The 19,990-nt window shown below is 37.4% G+C and overlaps 1 protein-coding gene across 4 annotated transcripts in view; it reads left to right on the forward strand.

Annotated features, from left to right (window-relative positions):
* DGKB (diacylglycerol kinase beta) overlaps positions 1–19,990 on the forward strand; it is a 365,173-nt gene that overhangs the window by 55,049 nt on the left and 290,134 nt on the right. For 2 of the 4 annotated variants that reach the window (XM_075143653.1, XM_075143652.1), the window contains exons 3-4: positions 12,659–12,735; positions 18,672–18,692. In XM_075143653.1, the coding sequence (XP_074999754.1) occupies positions 12,659–12,735; positions 18,672–18,692 (98 nt within the window). The remainder of the gene's footprint in view (positions 1–12,658; positions 12,736–18,671; positions 18,693–19,990) is intronic. The other 2 variants (XM_075143655.1, XM_075143654.1) reach the window with 1 other exon arrangement.

A 19,990-nucleotide genomic window follows, 5' to 3' on the forward strand; every position in this document is an offset into this window, starting at 1 on the left:
GACTCGATGATCTTAGAAGTTTTTTCCAACCTTAATGATTCTATGATTCTGTGATTCTCCTTCCCAACTTTTTTCCCTAAGCTGTAACGTTATGGATTGGCAAGGTAAATTATTCTTGCTCCAAAGGTTATCGATTGTTGACAGGATTTGTGGTGGGTATGATTTAAGAACAGACCTAACCAAAGAAAGATGGGGAACTTATTTGTGATTTGGAAACAAATTTTGGTGAGGAAATTCTTGGTGAACTTGCCAGAAATTGCTAAAAGATGTTCTGACCATACTGACAGGTAAATGACAAAATTACTTTATAAAAATTAGTGATTTAATCAGTATTGTACTTACAGTAACTGTCTATAGTGGGTGCTAACCTGTAATGGTCCTTTACATGGAATAAATCAGTACAGTATATGCTCTTTAAGATCTTTCTATAGATATTGTGCCATTTTATGAATGACCTATCATAGAGCTGCATGTTTCTATAGAGGAGAAAGATATTAAAAGTTTAATGATATAAGTAAGTGGAAGTAAAATTAACTCAGACTATGCTCACGTTGCAGTCAAATTGTGATTATGTCTCACAAAGCTTTAAAGGACCTGTCTTAATTTAGCTATTTTTGATACCTCAAGGGTAAACGTTTGACACAGAGGAAGTCAATATACTTTCCAAATCTGTGAAACTGAGGTCTGTGCTGATGCAACTGTACTTTTATCTCTACCCCCAATCATTTGGATATGAATAAAGGAGCCACAGTTGCAACTTTTGACTTCAAAGTAGACAAAACCTTCCCTTGGTAGAGACATTTTCAATATATTTGGTAATGACCTGTAGGATGAAGGGAAAAAAAAGAGCTTTCCAGTTCATTAGAAAGATCTGCTTAGACTTCACTGAGGTGAGAAAGCCAAATGATTAATAGGTGCGGAAATTAGGCAGCAGGAATGTGTTCTTATGAAAGACACTGTTGTTTGTCTGTTGCTGTCACCAAAGTTTTTTCAGTCCATTGTTTTTGAGACCTTATTCTGAAAAATTCAAAGGTGGAAAAAGACTTCATTTGAACTGTAGAAGGATGATATTCTATTAACCTTAATATAGGTTTTTTTTGAGAACTGGAGAGGGCAATGGAAGAAGATGCTGGGGTATGCCTCTAGTAAAGTCTGTAATGTAACTGATTCAGGGATGTTTATGGCAACAGTTACTGCTGTAAATGGAATCTGCTGTGGCGGGTTGTTAAAGGAAAGACAGGCAGTGCCATGTTTTATTTTAAAGATTCCCATCCTACTAGGCCATTGCAAAAGTCCTGAAATCTTGCGTTCATCATTATAGGAACCTCCATAGCCTTGTATTTTCAGTGGATTTTTATAGATGTGAGCATGTTATGCAATAGTATTCAAAACACAGACAATAGAAATATTTTGAATAAAATATTTTTTATAATAATAAAATTTGCTCGACTTGAGTCAGGGACTGGTTCCTCTCCTGGTCCAAACTGTTGATTAAATATCCAAATAAACTGCATAAATCACTAATTGATGGCTTAAAAAACCCCCACTTGTGAATGTTAGAAATGTGTTTAAGATGATTTACTGTCTTGGAAATATCAGGAATAAACCCCAAGTTAATACGACTTAACTCTGAAAGTTTTGTACTTATTTAACAAGTTCTTTATCTTATTTGGCATAATTCTTGGTATTCTTGTAGGTAAGAAGCATTCTTACTATGCACGTATTCAGAATTCATAGAACTTTTTCATTGAAGTTATATACATTTGTAGTATAAACTGCATTTTTTCCATGTTTGATTTGATGGGGTTTTTGGTTTGCTGGGTAGTAGGTTTATTTCATGACGTCCATCATGTATATCTTTTTTTTCTGTACACTCAGTGACTAAACTTGTTTAGTTAAGTAGGAGTCACTTGTCTTCCATCCTTTTCACATGATGCATTCATAATTACATCTTTGTTCATTCATTTTAATATATTTGTCCAACAGTCCATCATCAGTGTTTTAAGGCAAAAATCAGTCTAGATCTGTAGTACTTCTCATTCCTTTCTCAAGACAATTCCCTTTGAATAAAGGTCTGTCTTCCCTATGACTCAGATTTGCTGAAAGCAATTCATTTTGCATTTCCCTAAAGTAAAACATGGTGATTCTTTCAAAGACAAGGAGGTAAGCTTATAGGGCTGGACAGACAAGTTTTAAAACACAGATACCTGTGTACTACTATATCCATCACACAAAAACTATTGATTGGTTGTAGCACACAAAAGAGCAAACATCTATCCAGGGGAATAAGATTGAAGAAAAATGAAGTAGCGGGAAAATAGAAATGAAGAACAGATTAATGGGATAAAACCATGGAAAACTGATTATAGGATAATTTTAGGATTAAAGATATTTCTGAGGGACTAAAACGAAGATGGCTGAGAATTTATATATTCTTTTTTGTTTGTTTTATTAGCTGAGTAGGGAATTCCAGAAAGTGATAACGCAGAAAGAAATAAAGCTTGAGAGCAAATGGGCTTTGGCTTCTAAGCCTGTAGAGGGCAACTAACCCAAGTGTATTAAACTGCTTAAATTAAATAGTTAAGCAGATATTGTTTGGGATTATTAGAGAGCTCTATAAACTTGCTTGAGGGAGCCACTTATCTGAATAATGTCTTTTAACATTAAAATGTCATTGGATACGGTCACAAATAGTCCTGGTAGTAGGGTTTAATGCTACTTTTATCAATGGACTATATTATAAGGTTTATTCTTGCTTGCTGTCTCCTTAGAGTCCTGGAATGGGCAAAGAATTGTCTTATTCCAGCTTTGATATTAAATTGGAAAGGTGGAAGATTAAATCCCTTCGAACTAAGGCCAGTATAGGCTTCGGTATATAGGCCTAGTGAAAGGGAAAGGATTTGAGATGCATCAAGCAAGGATCAGTAGAACACAGCTCTCCAGGAGCGTAAACTGATCTTATGAGCTTCCCTTTCCTTTATGTCCGTGCATAGTACCTCTCCTCTTGTACTCTCTGTTTCTCAAGTCTTGTCTGTTATGGTCAATATTGTCCATAAAGTCTCTTAAGAAATTAATGAGATAAAGCAGTTAATTAATAGGAGAAAGTATTGAATACTGACAAAATAAAGACTTGATATAGCAATTCTGTAAAAGACCTGTTTATCTGTACTGAACTTGGACACAGAGCTGGCTTAGATGGAAACAGAATTTTTTAAGTTTTGAACTCCACAGCTAGAAGATTTGTGGAAGTAGTACTTGAAACGTGAAACATTTTTGTTTCTCAGAGCAATGAACATAAAGCAGACTTCCCAGAATAGGTTTGCAATGGCAATTGTTAAGATAAATGAGCATATATTAGCCTTAGTTTAATGTGTGACAGTATAATATAAATACTGAGTTGCTTTACTGTAGTAATGGAAACAGGAAAACTCCCAATCTTCCTAATATACAATTAAGACAAACTTGTAGCCTCTGACCAGTCCTTTATGTCAGTAAACTTCAAATTCCTGGGCATTAGGAGAACAATATTATCCCAAAAGTTAGATCTTGAATTGGAATTGAGACTTTTGATTTTTACTGCTCATCTGTAGCCTTTTTTCTGAGTTTTATTTTTTAATTATATCTATTCAGCAGTATGCTTTCTCAGTAGCCTTATAAGGTAGTTGAATGTGTAAATACAATAGTGGAAACAATCTTTGTGTAAGAGTGTGCCTTTGTAATTAAGCAGTGGTTGGGAGGCTGTGACTCCTAGGAAGATGTCTACTTAGCAGCTTATTCCTATGGACAACACAGCTGTTATTTTTTCAGTGACTAACTTTAAACTTTCTATGATACTAATGTTTCCACAGGCTCAACACCTGTAATGCTATAAGTACTCAAAGATTGTATCCAAATGGAATCATGGCAAGATTCGCACAGAAATGGTGGAAAATTAGAACTGCTGTTGCAGTGTCAACACTTTCAACACACAGACTTAAAAACCCTCTAGAAAGGAAATACAAATTGGAGAGGTTTTATATAAGCAATAATGTTGTGTTTTTTTTTTTTAATTGGGAGTATTGAGTCATGAACCTTCAGGCAATTTCTTAGTATGTAAACTGGAGCACAATTTTAACAAATACGAAATATAGTGTAATGCCCCAAGCAGCCAAATCTGCTTATGCTGTCCAAAGATGTATAGAATGTAGAGGAGCCTTTTTCTCTTTCCCTTCCCCAGACTGTATATGGCCACTTTAAACTGATTTTTATGGAGATTTGATAGGTTGGATCAGGTAATATCTTATTGATTGCAAAAATTTATCTGAATTCACCAAATTGAACATTGATGTAGATGTGCATGCATATATAAACTGAAAGGCAAGGCCTTGGCAACATTCTTGGCAAAGTTGTATGTATGTATGTATACAGTGTGTATATAACTACATCATGTGGAGTCTCCACATCCAAATCTAGTCAGGCAACAGAGAATTTTGGGCATGCCAAAATAACAGTATACAATAAGAGTACTACGGTGCTTGATAGTTTTTGATAGTTTTGATTGCCACTAAATGTTGAAAAACTTTTGATAGAGTTGTCAAGGCTTGTTTCTCTGAGTCCTGGGGAGAACAGGTTCTAGTGAACACTTTTTCAGCTGCTCTTCACTACCATACCAAGCATGTGATCACAAAGAACAAAAGTTTAGGAATCATATTTAGAACAGACAAAGAGCAAATCAGCTTATTACTAGTACATATCCTCAGCAAGTGCAGGAACCTTCATCATTTGTAGTTCAAGATCCTAAGCAATGTCTACTTGAGTTTCTAATTCTTGTAGTTTTATGGTCTAGCTAAGTATTTGACTTTAAAACCTTTGCTCCCAAGATAAACTATAATAGACAATCATGATTGCACGAAGTGCAGATTTGGTTTTTAAATAACATTTCTTTGCAATAGTAAATACATCTTGAAGCGGTAGATGTGTCTTAATGGATCAGAAACCCATAAGACAAATAAAAAGAAATTGAGTTGGATTTTTAGTTTTAAAAATAATCCCTTGATTCAACATTTATATTCCTTTATTCATAAGATAATAAATTATTGTATGTTAAGAAAATATCCTTAGGTAAAAGTCAAAAGAAGTGTTGCCTCCAATGTCAAGAGCGCTAAAATTTCATCTCTGAAATACAATTTCAGTACATAGGATGTCAAGAACTGTCACTGCATAAACATTTAAAACTTTGTAAGAGGAAGAGTAAAATGAATGTGATACTTTGGAAGCAAAAGACATGATAAAGCAAAATGGGGGGGAAAAAAAAGTAACCATTAAATCTTCCTGCTTCAAGAAGAGTACCATTTCAGGAATTGTGTGTGATGCATGGAAGAATGGAAGAACCAGGTGTAGCTTTGAAATTTTGTCTTGCAATGAAACAGGGGCTTTAAGGCAGCCTGCTCATAAAGAAATGGGGAGAGAGGGGAAGACTAACAAACAGAAACAAAACAAAACAAATTTAGTTGCACAGGGCAACTAAATTTCAACCAAACTGATTTGATTCTTTGCCGTTAGAAAGTTAGTGCTTAGTGTTTGGGGTGAAATATGTTGTCAATAGCATTACTTCCTTAATTTAAGGAAGAGAATGGTTTCATCATCATTCTGACTGGAAATGTTATGAGCTGACAGCCTGTATCAGATATTGTGATCAGCTATAAATAAGCAGGAAATGAGAAAAGGGAAAAAAGGAGCCACAAAGTTACTTGCTAAAGGTTTGTATTAGTTTTCAGGCTCAAGCGGAGTGATGGGATCTGAGGGCTGGAGAGGTCTCCTGAGACGTCTCCTCCTTCTCGGTCTCAGGGCAAGCTGTTTCTGAAGTATGGCATATTCACTACATGCACAAATACTGCATTTTGAAGCTGAGTATTAGGATGACTTGCAATATCATGGTTTTCTCACTTCATGAACTTAGGATTGAGGGAACGCTGCCTCCGGGCCCTGAGGGTACTGCCAGGCCTGACTGTCCCTGCCTGACCTCCCCCAGGGCTCCCAGACCCTGCCTATGGCCCGGGACCCCATGCCAGCCCCCCATGCTGCAACACCACAGCAGGGCTGGTCTCCAGCTCCCCAGAGTTGGTCCCACCCATGGGCCGACAGCCTTGGGCTTGCTGCATCCCCGGGGAGGTGCCCGATGCCCGGGGCTGGGGCTGCCCCTGGGGCTGCCCTGCTCCCTGCAGTTGCGGCGTGACAGGCCCTGGCTGCCAGGCCCTGCCCTGCTGCCCCGGGAGAGCCGTGCGGTGCCGGCCCCAGGGACCCCCCAGCCCTTGCAGCACCCTGACAGCCTGAACCTTGCTCTCAGAGGTGCTCTCTGAGGATCTTTTAAACTGTTTCAGCCTTGATTTTCTGAATGCCGGGAGACGAAGGAGTCCAAAAGAAGCTGAGTAAGTTAGCTGTAGTGATTTTAAAATGTAAAAGATTATTAGTTCTTTTTCTTCTCAAAATGATTTTAAGCACACGGAGAAATTACCTGCAGTTCCTCTCAGCTCCTGGAATACGTTTTTGTCTTTTACTTATTTCTTCCTTTCAAAGCTTATCCCACTGGCAGACAAAAATTAAGCCGCCTCCTACTCCGCCCCAAATCCCCGTTGTTTGCAGTATACTTTCATTTGAACATCTACTGTAGGGAAGTGGGATTTGGTGGACATTTTTTATTAATGTGGACTAAAGATGTGCTGGCACATGCAATCAATATTGCTTTTTTCACAAAGAAGTCCTTGATTGTCTGCGTAAGCATAATTTAGTACATGGCAATAGATAAAATGGATCAATCTTTCTCCTTGTGATGCCAGGCCCCAGCAGGGGAAACGAGTGGAAGAGGCAGCTCTTGCATCAGCATCAGGGGGAAGAAGTTGTTCTCTGTCCCCACCTCCCTCACCTGCTTCTTCTTCCACCTCCTCCATTTCCCATTGCTAAAGTCACTTGCCACTGTATTTATTTAGGCATCCAATTTAGGCATTCAATTCTGCCCGCATTTCTAAGAAGCTTTTCCTGATTGTTTGTCGAAGAATTCAATGGGAATGTGATCTGCTGGAGGGTGTAGTCACTCAAATTCTCCAGTTTAAGGAGGGTTACCCAAACCATTGGTAGCAACTAGTGAGGGGAGGCCTCTGTTGACCACTGGACAGTGACTGCCTTCCCAGCCTGGCCCTCTTCTCAAGGCCGCAATAGGTTTTAAATTCCAATTAAACCAAATTATTAATTCCAATAAACCCAAAATTGAGTGTTTATCCCGCCTAAGGTTTTAAATGTTTGTTTCTTTTGTAAAATTTGCATCAAAAAACCACTTACAAGTCACAAACCAAACCCAAGGCGTGACCTATATTGAAAGAGCTTTGCCAGCGAGCCTGCAGCCATACGTATGGGAAGCATAGGACTTGTAAGCTACTGCCTTCTGCTGGTTCAATGTCAACCATCGAGCATCTCTTACCAACACAGACATGCTTTGACATGCTGAGTCATAGTAGGTAAACCATGCTTTTACTGGAACAACCTTTTTTGTTGGAAGGTGAACAGTTTTACCCTTTGGTGCTGCACCTTGGCAGGCTTGACCTTTTTAACATGCTGGTGTTTCTAGACCAGTAAAGCTTTAGATTAAGCATAGCTATAGCTTGAGCAAAAGCATTATCCGGTTCTCTGAATAAAATAAACTATGCAAAAGGAAAAAAAGCTATGTGTATAGATGTCTATATATACACACACATTTTTGTATGGTTGCATACACAAAAGAAAGAAATGTCCATAGAAGAATAAGAACCCATATAAAAATTGTGATGTCAACTGAGTGCGGGGTTTTTCTTCATGCTTCTCATTGGCTTATCTATCAAGCAGGGCTTTCGAGTTTGAGCTAGGCTTTGTTGGCTTGCAGAAAATTGTGTATTGAAGGTTGCGCGTTTTTTTTTCCTTGATCGTAATAAGGTGTATAAAAAAATCTCTTTGCAGCTTCTGTATATAAATTCTGAACTTGACCATGGTGGGACTTTGGAAGCCTGTGATATTTTTCGCATTGTATAAAGTTTACAAAAGGCGAATAGAGGTAGAAAGCGGTTATTACTCTACTTTTTATTGTGGGTGTTAAAATTAGTTACAGTCCAATAAGGCTATTAAGTTCAATGCAGGCTATTAGGAATTTTTGTTGAGATTGAAAAACATATCTGGATTTTTAAGGGAATTACTCATAATGCAGTCATTGTTTTCTAGTGCTTACTTCCCTTTAAGTTGTAAAACAGTTTTGTGTATATAGCATGTGATATATGCTGAGTTTTATATAAGTTTTCTTATAAGTCTTGGCTTTTTTTGTTTGTTTGTTTTGTTTTGTTTTTTAAGAAAAAGTCCTTTTCAAGAATTTTCCTGGGAGGATGGGGAGAAAATGTAGACAAAGTGTGTGATCTGGGCAAGCTTTCCTTCTGTTTTGTGTTTTCTAATTATGGGAGAAATGGTACACCAAATTCCAGTCTCAAATGAGTGCTCAATCTTCCTCATCTAAAGTTGAGTCATTTTACAAAATGAATCATGATTTTTAATGTGGGCTAAATCTTAAACAGTTTTGAACTTAGTATGTAAATTTGCCTTCAGTTATAAAAAGTATCTTTGTTAGGACTGAAAGACAGTTAAGGAAAAATCAGACACTTTGACACTTTTACTGTTACATATGCAGGTTTCTTATTTCTAGTGTCATGATTTTAATTGTTTTGCCTTTATTCTGAAACAATACAACGTTAGCCCAAGTCTCATCTATATATCTGTCGCTTTGGAGTCTCTATTTTAAAATAAAATTTCTGCAGCACTGTGTGGAATTCAGCTACTTTTCTCCTGTGTATTAGTAATATCTTTTCAGGTAGGAGTCGTTCACACCATGCCTAGCCTGTTTGTTCTGCCCCAAATTCACTGGAGCATGAGGTGGGAAGCTGTGTTTCACCTCATCCAAGGAAAGCTCTGATTCCTGGGCCACAGTTTCCCTTTTTCTCCTTCCATCCCATTGGCTAAATGAACACTGCTGCATTCTATGCAAACTGCAGCAGAAGACGGGTTGAACGATAAGGTTTTAAATCCATTCAGGCAGAGGAGAGAATTGAAGGTCTTCGGTATCTTGAGTGAATGCCCAAAGCACTGGGCTAGTGGGTAATAAAAATAATAAAATTGTGAGAACAAAAAAAAGATATATGTTTCATGAAACAAACTTTATATTTAAAGCTACCTGAAATTCATACTGTGCCAGCTATAGCTTTGTGGATAAGATGGGATTTAAGCACTACAGTGACAGGCTATGTGCTATGTCTACGCATATTTAGAAACAGTCTCTCTTGAGGAGAGCTTGGAATACAGAGACTTAGACAAAGAAGAAATTTGTCCTTGATTTAAAAAACAGGTAAGAATTATCCAACGGAGTTTAAGACCATATTTGTATTTTAACATGAGTGGTGCTTATGAATTTACAGAGACTGCTCACAAAGCAGTAAGTTGCTAAGTTATGCAGAACATCTGTACTCGGAGGTAACAGTGAGAACACAGGTTCTGGTTTGATGCTTGTGTTTACACCACCATTTTCCAGTGAGTATGTAGATGATTTGGGTCAGACTAAATAAACTGTAATGGAATCTATAGCATTGCTGTTATTTCCTAAAAGGGAAAGGAAACAAAGTTAGGAAAACTTCCTTGTTACTTCTGTGTATAATTTCTGGAAATTTTTGTCTATTTTTGATGGAAAGCATTTACTTGATTTTTTTTTTTTTTTTTTTTTAAAGTAGAGCGAGAGCATTTTATTGGAGTTTCTCATTTTTATTGGCATAGAGCTTTCCAGGACATTGCCTCTTGTATCTTTTTTTTTTCTTCTTTTCTTTGTTATTTTTGAATGTGATCCCCAAATAAGAGTGAAACTTGAAAATTATCCTATTCTTCATATCCTTTTAGGTCAACTTATTAAAGATGGAGCATGTTCCTAATACTAGTTCGCCTACTAGAGGCTGAGGAAGAAGAATTAATTTTTCTGAGGAATGTCAGCACTGTTGAAGAGTACGCATGCAGAAGATTGTCATTTGGCGTTTGACTTAAAATATCAATATGTAATTTCGTAGCATTTTAAAAGATCTCAATTCATGTTAGTTTGGATATTGTCACGTGAACTGAAAAAATGATTGAATGACTGTGAACAAAATATTGTGAAAAATGGTTCTGCCTTGGCTGTGAAATGTATGTCAAGGTGCTCGTAATAAATACAGCTCCTCTCTGGAATATGGAAATCTCTTGAAGAGTTTTGCTGGGACAACCACAGCAGAATTTGCATCCACAGATCCTTTTTTCTTGACAGTTATTTCAAGTATGGAATTATCTATGCTTTTTTGGATGTGACCGCTTTAAGGTCTTGCACAAAAAAGGTGAATAGTTGTGTTGTTACTGGAATAGAGAATATTTTCTATCTTAATGATACTTGACTAAGATGAATATGAACAAAACTAAAAGCAAAGATTTAATTTATTTTTAGTAAGTAACATAACACAGGTTTTTGTTTTAATTTCAGTTGCATAGGCATAATACTAATTTAAAGTTGAATAGAATTTATCTCGCAAAATATGAAATGAAAGAAGCATGGTCATTGCTGGAAGAAAACCTCAAGACACTGTTGTTAAAACTACTAGAAAGTGGGCCATTTCTATTTTATTAATTTATTCACTTATTATTTTATTTGTATAATAAAAGGTGCGTGGGGAGACCTTGCTGTCTTTCTATTTGATGTGTGTTTAACCTCTTTCCTCCAAAGTTCAGAAAAATCGTTGTTTAGGATGAGGTTCGGTCACCTCTGTCATGCATCGACTCATCTCACACTGCTACTGTTATGATTATTGACTACATTATCATAAGATGCAATGATTTTTGTATACAACCTTGTATACGACTACTGAAAAACATATTTAAATAATAGAGATCAAGTAAAAAAGAAATTTTTGTCAGTCATCTATCTGTGTACATGTCCTAATCAGTAAATATCAAACCCATCAGCTTCTAATTACTGTTCTTAATAAAATTTATTTCTTAACATACTGATTTATTCTTTTCTACAGTTTTTTGTTTTTTTTCACATAAAGTTGTAATTATTTGCTGTATTTCAAATGACACAGCAATAAGACTATAGATTACTTTATCAAGCAAAAATTTGCTGTGACTGCCCATGAGACCAGCTAAACTCCATTAATTACAGTTGACAGTAACATTGAAATACATCTGATTAGTGAAAATAAACTGTTTTATTGAGGACACACATAGTCTTGGATGTTTTCATTTAAGAAAATTTAATAAAATGACAAACATTGGGAAAAGCCATTCTTATTACAATCTAAATTGTGTAAGGGGGCAGGGGAGAAAACAACTCCTCCAGCACCTCTTTAAAACTGAATTTTACTGGTGTGTCCTGTTTATAGCTGTTATGAATTGTTACAAAGCTATTTTTCAAATCTTTTGCTGCTACATTTTCTCCTTCCAGGTCACATAATATACTAAATGTACTTTTTTGGAGTCAGGTTTAAGGTGCTGAATTTCTTTAACTTTTAAGAACTATTACAATGCTAAATTTTGTTGGTATAACTAAAAAATCAGTAAGACTGGGTCCTAATGTTTGTAATTTCAAGTGTCTAACTACTTGCTCATGTGATAGTCCTGTTCTTGGTCCACTCTTTGCTTCTCTCCTTTCCTTCCAGGTTTTGTTGTAGAAATAAATGTGCAGCCATTAAGTTTACCTGTTTTCTTCTGTAATGCATCTACTACTCATTACTAGTTCATGGTTTACTTCAGTGTTGTGGCCATTTATGCACATTTGACCATTATGCACTCAACTACTGTATTTTAAAGAAAAAAATTGAGTTACAATTATTTTTATTGTATTGCTGAGATATTTAAAAGATGGTTATGTGCATGATGTATTCTAAGTGAATGTGAGGTTAAGGGCTTTACATAGTGGCTACTTACTAACTGTTTTGTTATTCTGCAAGTAGACAATTAAAAACAAATTGGAAAGGTTAGACCTATGTGCTTCTGAACTGCAGGGATTTTGCACAATTCTGTTAGACAAAACTATTCCTAAAGTTACTGTAGCTGACAGTGGTTAGAATATCTTAAAGGTCTGCAAAAATTGAGGTTTCGATAGCAACATTTGTTTTCTGTGACGTGTGACCGCAGAAAAAGATTTTTTTTCTTCAAGTTTCCCCTTTATCTTGATATTGTCAGGCTCCTCTGACAGTTCCTCTACTCACTGGCAGCTATGCCAGAGGAGATGTAGTAGCACTGGGGAATGACCATATTCCGTAGATGACTCAAGTTTCAAGCATAAGAAAAGTGACTTGAAATAGTCCTTGCAAACAACTCCTTCAGAAATATGCTACTTAACAATAGTTAAGGATTGGGTCAAAGAGTGTGTGTTTCTGAGCATTTTGTGTTTACTTGCTGATTTTGACAGTATTTGGTGAGAGGGTACAGTGTGTTCTCATTTTCTTTGTGCCCAGAGCTCTCATACAGCTAGAAGAAATTACTAATGTGCATTGAGAAAAGCTATTAGCAGTTTGGTTGTTGTTTATTTAATTACAGTTCATATTATGTGAATCAGTTTTCTGTATTTTCATTTTCTTTCTCTTTATTCTTCATCCAGATTCCACCAAGAAAATTAAGGATGTCTTAGAAGAGTTCCATGGCAGTGGTGTCTTAGCAAAATATAATCCTGAAGGGGTAATTTTTCTTTTTTCTTCAGTGGTCAGAAATGGTGGGGAAAAACATTTACAAATGTTTTAGCAAATCTAAGCATTTAAAATAAAAGATTATTTACAAATCAGCTGTTTGGGGTATTTGAAAATGTTTGCAAAATAAAAATATGAGTATTTTGAAGAACTAAAAGTTTATAAACATCACATTACACAGACCTGCTTAATAATTTATGTAAAACCACATTTCCTTTTCTAAGATTTAAACAAACAGATACAAAAAAACCCCAAACTTGTGGTAAGGTTAACAAGCTTCCCCACTCTTTTTAAAGATTAGAAATGTTAAACATAATTTCGAAAGATAGGAAAGTAAAATTGGTTCAGTTAAGATTTCTTTTTAAATTCTGTTTCTCTTACGTTGTTTCTGGTAATGGGATCCCCATTATTAAAGGGGAAATTTTTCTGATGTTACAAAACAAAGAATTCAGCTGAAAAAAAAGTGTGTGTGTGTGCATTGTCACTACAGATTCACTATTAGACAAAATATTCTGTTTTGGCTGGTAGAAAAAGCCAAATGTTTTCTTTCGTTATCCTCAATTGCAATTTGTATCTGCTTAGCACATCCTAATAGTATGATTCAAAATGTAGCTAAATAAAAACCTGTTTCAGTAACGTTTCTAATAGTACTGTTCCTAACTATGCTTGCATTATGTGGAATTCAGGATAGAAAAATGTGCTAACCATTATGAAAATTACTTGATCTTACATTTCAGGATGTAAAAGACAAGAATTATTGTCAAGTAAGGTAGTTATAACTCATTAAGTATTGAAAAATTCTTTGACACTTTGAACTTTGCAAAGCATAATGTTAGTCATTTTAGTCAGTTTCTGAGGAAAATATTTCAAAATTCAGTAAAATAGTATGAGTTGATCTTGTAAACGATCATCTTAAATCTCCATTTTTTTAGTTAAATAGAATCATAGATTAGAAAAGGATGTGAATGCTGTGATCATCTAATTTATTCTCCAATGTAACAGGTTGTAGGACCTCCCTTAATTGATTCCTGTTAGAAAGTAGACGCTTTTTTTTTTGAAAAATATGAACTGTTGATTTACAAACTCAGTGCTTGCTCTTTTTTTTTTACTTTTTTACTTACACTTTGTGCTCTTAATGTGTGTGATAAAATGATCTTAATTTATTACTCACATTTTTTCTTTAATTTCTTCACTTCCTTTCAAGTCAACATACAAAGGTTTCAGTTTTGTGAAGTGTGACCTTTTAAAGTACAAAATAATTGTGTATTTTATGCATATTTAAATAACATGTTGCCATGTAGGTAATGCATTATCAAATTATCAGTGTTTATATATAAACAAATTAGTATTTAAAGTTGTGAGATTACTTTCTTAACAAAGTCATTCCTCCAATTTGGGGGTACGTGGAGGATGAGTCATGGCAAAAAGTGATCAGTATGGGCAGCTGGGACAACTGCTCTGACTGAAGCCAAGTGAATGGGCAGAATTTGTGCAAAGCTGGAATTAATAAACACAGTTGGTCCTGACCCCAGTCTGCGACTCTGTATTGCATTTCCCGGAGTTCTTCCTTTCGCAGTGATTTGTTTGCAGAATCCTACCAATGTACTGAAACATCCAGGGATTATAGAGCAGCACCGCACCCAAACCAAAGAGCAGGATGGGAGAATAGAAGGGAAGGAGGGAATGCAAGTCAGACACCCTGTAGTGGCTTCAGTGTCTTCAGCAGGGATCAAGCTATTCACTACTACTGGGTCAATGTTGGACCCGGACTAACCCTGACAGCTTTTGCACTTTGCTGCCTAGCTCTTAGACTTCAGGGAGTGCAATATAAGGAAAACACAGCTAGCAGCAAAGTTACTTTGGATCTAGTAGGATTTATTAGTTCAGGTTTCATGTCATAAGCTGGCAAAGCAAAGTGGCTGAAATTTCCTCTGCAGTTGAGTGAATATTCCAAGTCAGACAGAACTGCCTTTGCACAGGTGTGTCTATATTTTTGGCATGCATTCAACCTGCTACATGTGTAAACTCTTTACAGAATGATTTGCAAGTTGATTGTATCTAGTCGGATGAGGACTCCATGAGTTGGATGTACTATTTAAGTAATTAATTATTATCTGTAAATGAGATGACAAAAATTTACTGATCCAGCTGAAATCAGTTATAGTGCAGCTTTTTACTTCCGTTTATTATAGACAGCACTTCTGTTTTGTTGTTGTGTTTTGTAGAGGATACCATCATATTTCCATTTTAGCTCTTTTTTTCCTAGATCATTATTGCATAAGCACTCCAGGTATTTTTCAAGTCTTGTCAATATTCTACCAAAAGGTGGTGCCATTTTTTTACCAGTAAACATGAGGCATAGAGCTATGGCAGATTTAACAGTGTGGTATGTTTATGTACTTAAGAAAAAGCCTTAAGAACTTCCTGTTTCAAGCTTCTCTCTGCTTAAAGGGTTCAGGAATTTATTCCACTCCATTGCAGTTTTTTATCACAAGCTGATTTAATGGGACACAAATAGCAGAAGAAAAGCTATTGGTATTCAAAGCTTGTTACCTGAAGTAATCTGGTTTGTTTTTCCATTATCTTATATCTTGGCAAGTGAGTGGTTTTTGGGCTTAGTGGAAATGATGTATCTGATTATCAGAAGGTCATCCAGTATAGGGAGTTTATTTATGGAGCTTTTACTCTCTGCTTGCAGTGTAAGGGAGATGACTAAAACTTCTACAAATGATACTGAGCCTCTGCCCTTCCACCTTCTTCTATAAGTCAATGTCAAATATGTAATTAAGTCTAGATTTTATACCTGATGTAAGACACATAGGTGGGTTAAGATCAGCCTCCTGGAAAGCTGTGATTTTAAATAGTCTTTCCATCATTTGAGATTTATCTAAATTAATTAAATTCAGCCATTTCACTTTGAGGGGAGCACTGAATAGGCTAGCAAGAATTAGGAAAGCAGATGGAGCTGAAGACTGTATCTAAATGGGCAGTAAGTACACATCATTGTGTGCTTGTAGTCCTAGTGTCATCATCCTTTTTGAGGGATCTGTTGGAGTGCATGATAATTTCTTGTTTACCTGCTTGCCTACTTACCATCTAGAGCTCTTAGGGTTAATCAGTGCGTGAAGAGCGAGGGTGGAAGGTGCGTGGAGGGGTCTCAGCCAGACAAGCAGTCAGGGTGCAGCTTGGGTCTGCACGGGGAGCAGGGCACTGCTCCAGAGTTCCACGGTTCGGATGTGGATAAAAAGAATAAATGTGCACATGCAGAAAGAACAGGAAAACAAAAATTTTCGGGAAGCTTATGACAATGAGTGCATGACACAAGGCACATTCCATGATCTGATCTGCCCAGAGAGGTGAAGCCTGAAGTTTGGCAGAATGTTTGCAGTCAGGTTGCAATCATCTGCCTACTCCAAAGGATTTTTGCATTTTTGGAAGTAATTCAGATACTTCCTACTTTCTCCAGGATCCTTCTGATTTCCAGAGGTTTTAGTGTTTTTCTAATTTAACTCTGTGAACGTGTCAAAGATACGTCCGGTAACTCTAGTTCAGCAAAAGTCTGGCACAATCAGTGTAATTTATGCAGAGAATACAACTGTATTTATAATTTTAAGGTAGTGCCTCTCACTGGGAAGTAGTGATAACAGTTTGTGATTAAGGTAGAAAATTAATACAGCACCTTTATTAAAAGGAGTAAAAATTATAAGAAACTAAATCAGCATATAACGATGACTTTTGTGACAGTGTTTGCTAGTGTTTATAGAATCATTTAGGTTGGAAAAGACCCTTAAGAACATCAAGTCCAACCATTAACCTAATATTTCCAAGTCCACCACTAAACCATGTCCCTAAGGGCCGTGTCCACATGTCTTTTAAATACCTCCAGAGATGGTGACTCAACCACTTCCCTGGGCAGCCTGTTTCAGTGCTCAATAACCCTTTCGGTGAAGAAATTTTTCCGAATGTCCGATCTAAACCTCCCCTGGTGCAACTTGAAGCCATTTCCTCTTGTCCTATTGCTTGTTACTTAGGAGAAGAGACTGACAGCCACCTCACTACAACCTCCTTTCAGGTAGTTGTAGAGCACGATGAGGTCTCCCCTCAGCCTCCTTTTCTCCAGGCTAAACAACCCCAGTTCCCTCAGGTGCTCCTCATAAGACTTGTTCTCTAGACCCTTCACCAGCTTTGTTGCTCTTCTCTGGACACGCTCCAGCACCTCAATGTCCTTCTTATAGTGAGGGGCCTAAAACTGAACACAGTATTCGAGGTGTGGCCTCACCATTGCCGAGTACAGGGGGACAATCACTTCTGCAGCCCTCCTGGCCACACTATTTCTGATAAAAGCCAGGAGGCTATTGGCCTTCTTGGCCACCTGGGCACACTGCTGGCTCATAATCAGCTGGCTATTGACCACATCCCCAGGCCCTTTTCCTCTGGGCAGCTTTCCAGCCACTCTTCCCCAAGCCTGTAGCATTGCAGGGTTGTTGTGGCCAAAGTGCAGGACCTGACACTTGGCCTGGTTGAACCTCATACAGTTGGCCTCAGCCCATCAATCCAGCCTGTCCAGGTCCCTCTGCAGAGCCTTCCTACCCTCCAGCAGATCAACACTCCCACCCAACTTGGTGTTGTCTGCAAACTTGCTGAGGGTGCACTCGATCCCCTCATCCAAATCATTGATAAAGATATTGAACAGAACTGGCCCCAATACTGAGCCCTGGGGGACACCGCTCGTGACCAGCTGCCAACTGGATTTAACTCCATTCACCACAACTCTTTGAGCCCGGCCATCGAGCCAGTTTTTTACCCAGTGAAGAGCACGCCCGTCCAAGCCATGAGCAGCCAGTTTCTCCAGGAGAATGCTGTGGGAAATGGTGTCAAAGGCTTTACTAAAGTCCAGGTAAACAACATCCACAGCCTTTCACTCATCCACTAAGCGGGTCATCTTGTCATAGAAGGAGGTCAAGTTAGCCAAGCAGGACCTGCCTTTCCTAAATGCATGCTGACTGGGCCTGATCACCTGGTTGTCCTGTATGTGCTGTGTGATGGCAGTCAGGATGATCTGCTCCATAACCTTTCCTGGTACCAAGTTCAGACTGACAGGCCTGTAGTTCCCCAGATCCTCCTTCTGGCCCTTCTTGTAGATGGGCGTCACCTTTGCTAACCTCCAGTCAACTGGGACCTCCCCGATTAGCCAGGGCTGCTGATAAAGGATTGAAAGTGGCTTGGTGAGCACTTCCGCCAGCTCCCTCTGTACCCTTGGGTGGATCCCATCCGGCCCCATAGACTTGTGTGTGTCTAAGTCGTGTAGCAGGTTGCTAACCATTTCCCCATGTATTATGTGGGCTTCATCCTGCTCCCTGCCCCTGTCTTCCAGCTCAGGGGGCTGGGTACCCAGAGAACAACTGGTTTTACTATTAAAGACTGAGGCAAAGAAGGCATTAAGTACCTCAGCCTTTTCCTCATCCTTTGTCACTATGTTTCCCCCCGCATCCGATAAAGGATGGACATGCTCCTTAGCCCTCCTTTTGTTGTTAATGTATTTATGGAATTTATCATTGCATTGGCTTCTGATTAAGTTGTTTTGTTAACAACTATTCTTGGCAACAAGTAATTTTTTATGTTTTTTTAAAGTACACAGGGATGAAAGACAGATATGGTATTTAATTTTTTTTTTTTGGTTATCTGTCATTGCATGATTAAAAATAAATTGCTTGCACTCTCTAATCAAGACTAGAATGCTGACTTAGAACCATTTTCTTGACATATGTGCTAATGCAAGAAAACGGGATATTCTGTCTAATGTCTTAAACCTGTTCATCTACATCACTAACCTTTCAACAAAAATAGTTCTATTTAAAAACAGAGCCTGAGTGTTAACGACACTGTATTAATGTATGTGTGTTCTTTCTTTCCTTGCATGCGTTACAGAAACAAGATATACTTAATCAAGTAAGTAATCTTAATTTGATTTTTTTTTCCTTTTGTTATGCATAGGAGCAGTATCTTTTATTTTGTAGGCTTCCGTTGAGATGTCACTTTATTAATAAATACTGCATGTGGCTATTCTGTCAGGAAATAGATATTTAAAGCTGAGAGCAGTGCCTTCTTTTTCTGCTTGCAGACTTTTTCAGTAGGTGAATTTCATTCACAGTACATAATTTTGCTAACATTAATTGAGAGGAATATGAAAAGTAAGTTAAGAGCAAGTAATTAACTTGTTCCATACTTGTCACAGAAATTTCTGCTTACTAGTGAGATCTCATAATGGTTTGTATTATTCTGAAATGACAATAACACATCCCAGGAAAAAAAAACTAAATACTGTTTCAGTAACCATATAATACCATTTATGGCTTAAAATTGCAGATTTTATAATTTGAATAAGGCTTATAGTGTGCTTTAAGCGATTGTGACTTTACAGCAATTGCAAGAGAAATGGTTAAAGCGGTGTTCATCAACCTAAGACTCTACTCCTGAGAAGCTTCAGTAGCCTAAAACCAGGTATAAAAATACAATGAAAAAAAAAAGCTAGGGAAGAAGGACTAATCAAATGAACTCATTTTTTAAATGACCTAGTTATTCTTCTTTTGTAGCGGAGAGGTGTTAAAAAGCCCCTGCTCTGCTGTTCTGGGAAGAGACAGCTGGAACATGAGAACAATAAAGATGTCAAGAGACTGAAAGGATTAGTTTTGTAGGAACCCCTCACTTTCTGGGCTCAAAGGCCAGTTGAGCTTTTGGAGGTGTGTTATTGAGAGTGGTACTCCCTGTTCACAAAAGGGGTCACTTTTCTTCGGATAACCAACATTACTTTTTTAGTAAGCTAACAGGGTGACTGAAAGAGAAGGTATTCAGGTTAAAGCAGTGTGTCTAGGACCAGTGTTGAGACTAATCTCATTAGTATTTTTGCTAATAACCTCATCAAAAGAAGTAGATGAATACTAATAGAATCAACTCACTAAACCAAATTTGGTAATTGTTGATAAAATGGAGAAAAATCTGAATATTATACTGGAAAAGCTTGATGACATTGTGGACTATAGTAAATGGAAATGGAATGAAATGCTAGTGCAGAGTACAGCGTGGTGTACCCTGGGACTAGTGGCATTGTTAGATAAATTGCTGTATGTGGTAGTTGATCACAAGATGATAGCAAAGCATCATTGTGGTTTGGTCATAAAGAAGAGAAATTCATTACTGGGACATTGCAACGGTATTCCTGTGGCTGTGGTGGTCTGAGAACAAGGCAA

This window comes from Calonectris borealis, chromosome 2 (assembly GCF_964195595.1).
Source record: "Calonectris borealis chromosome 2, bCalBor7.hap1.2, whole genome shotgun sequence".
Taxonomy (NCBI): Eukaryota; Metazoa; Chordata; class Aves; order Procellariiformes; family Procellariidae; genus Calonectris; species Calonectris borealis.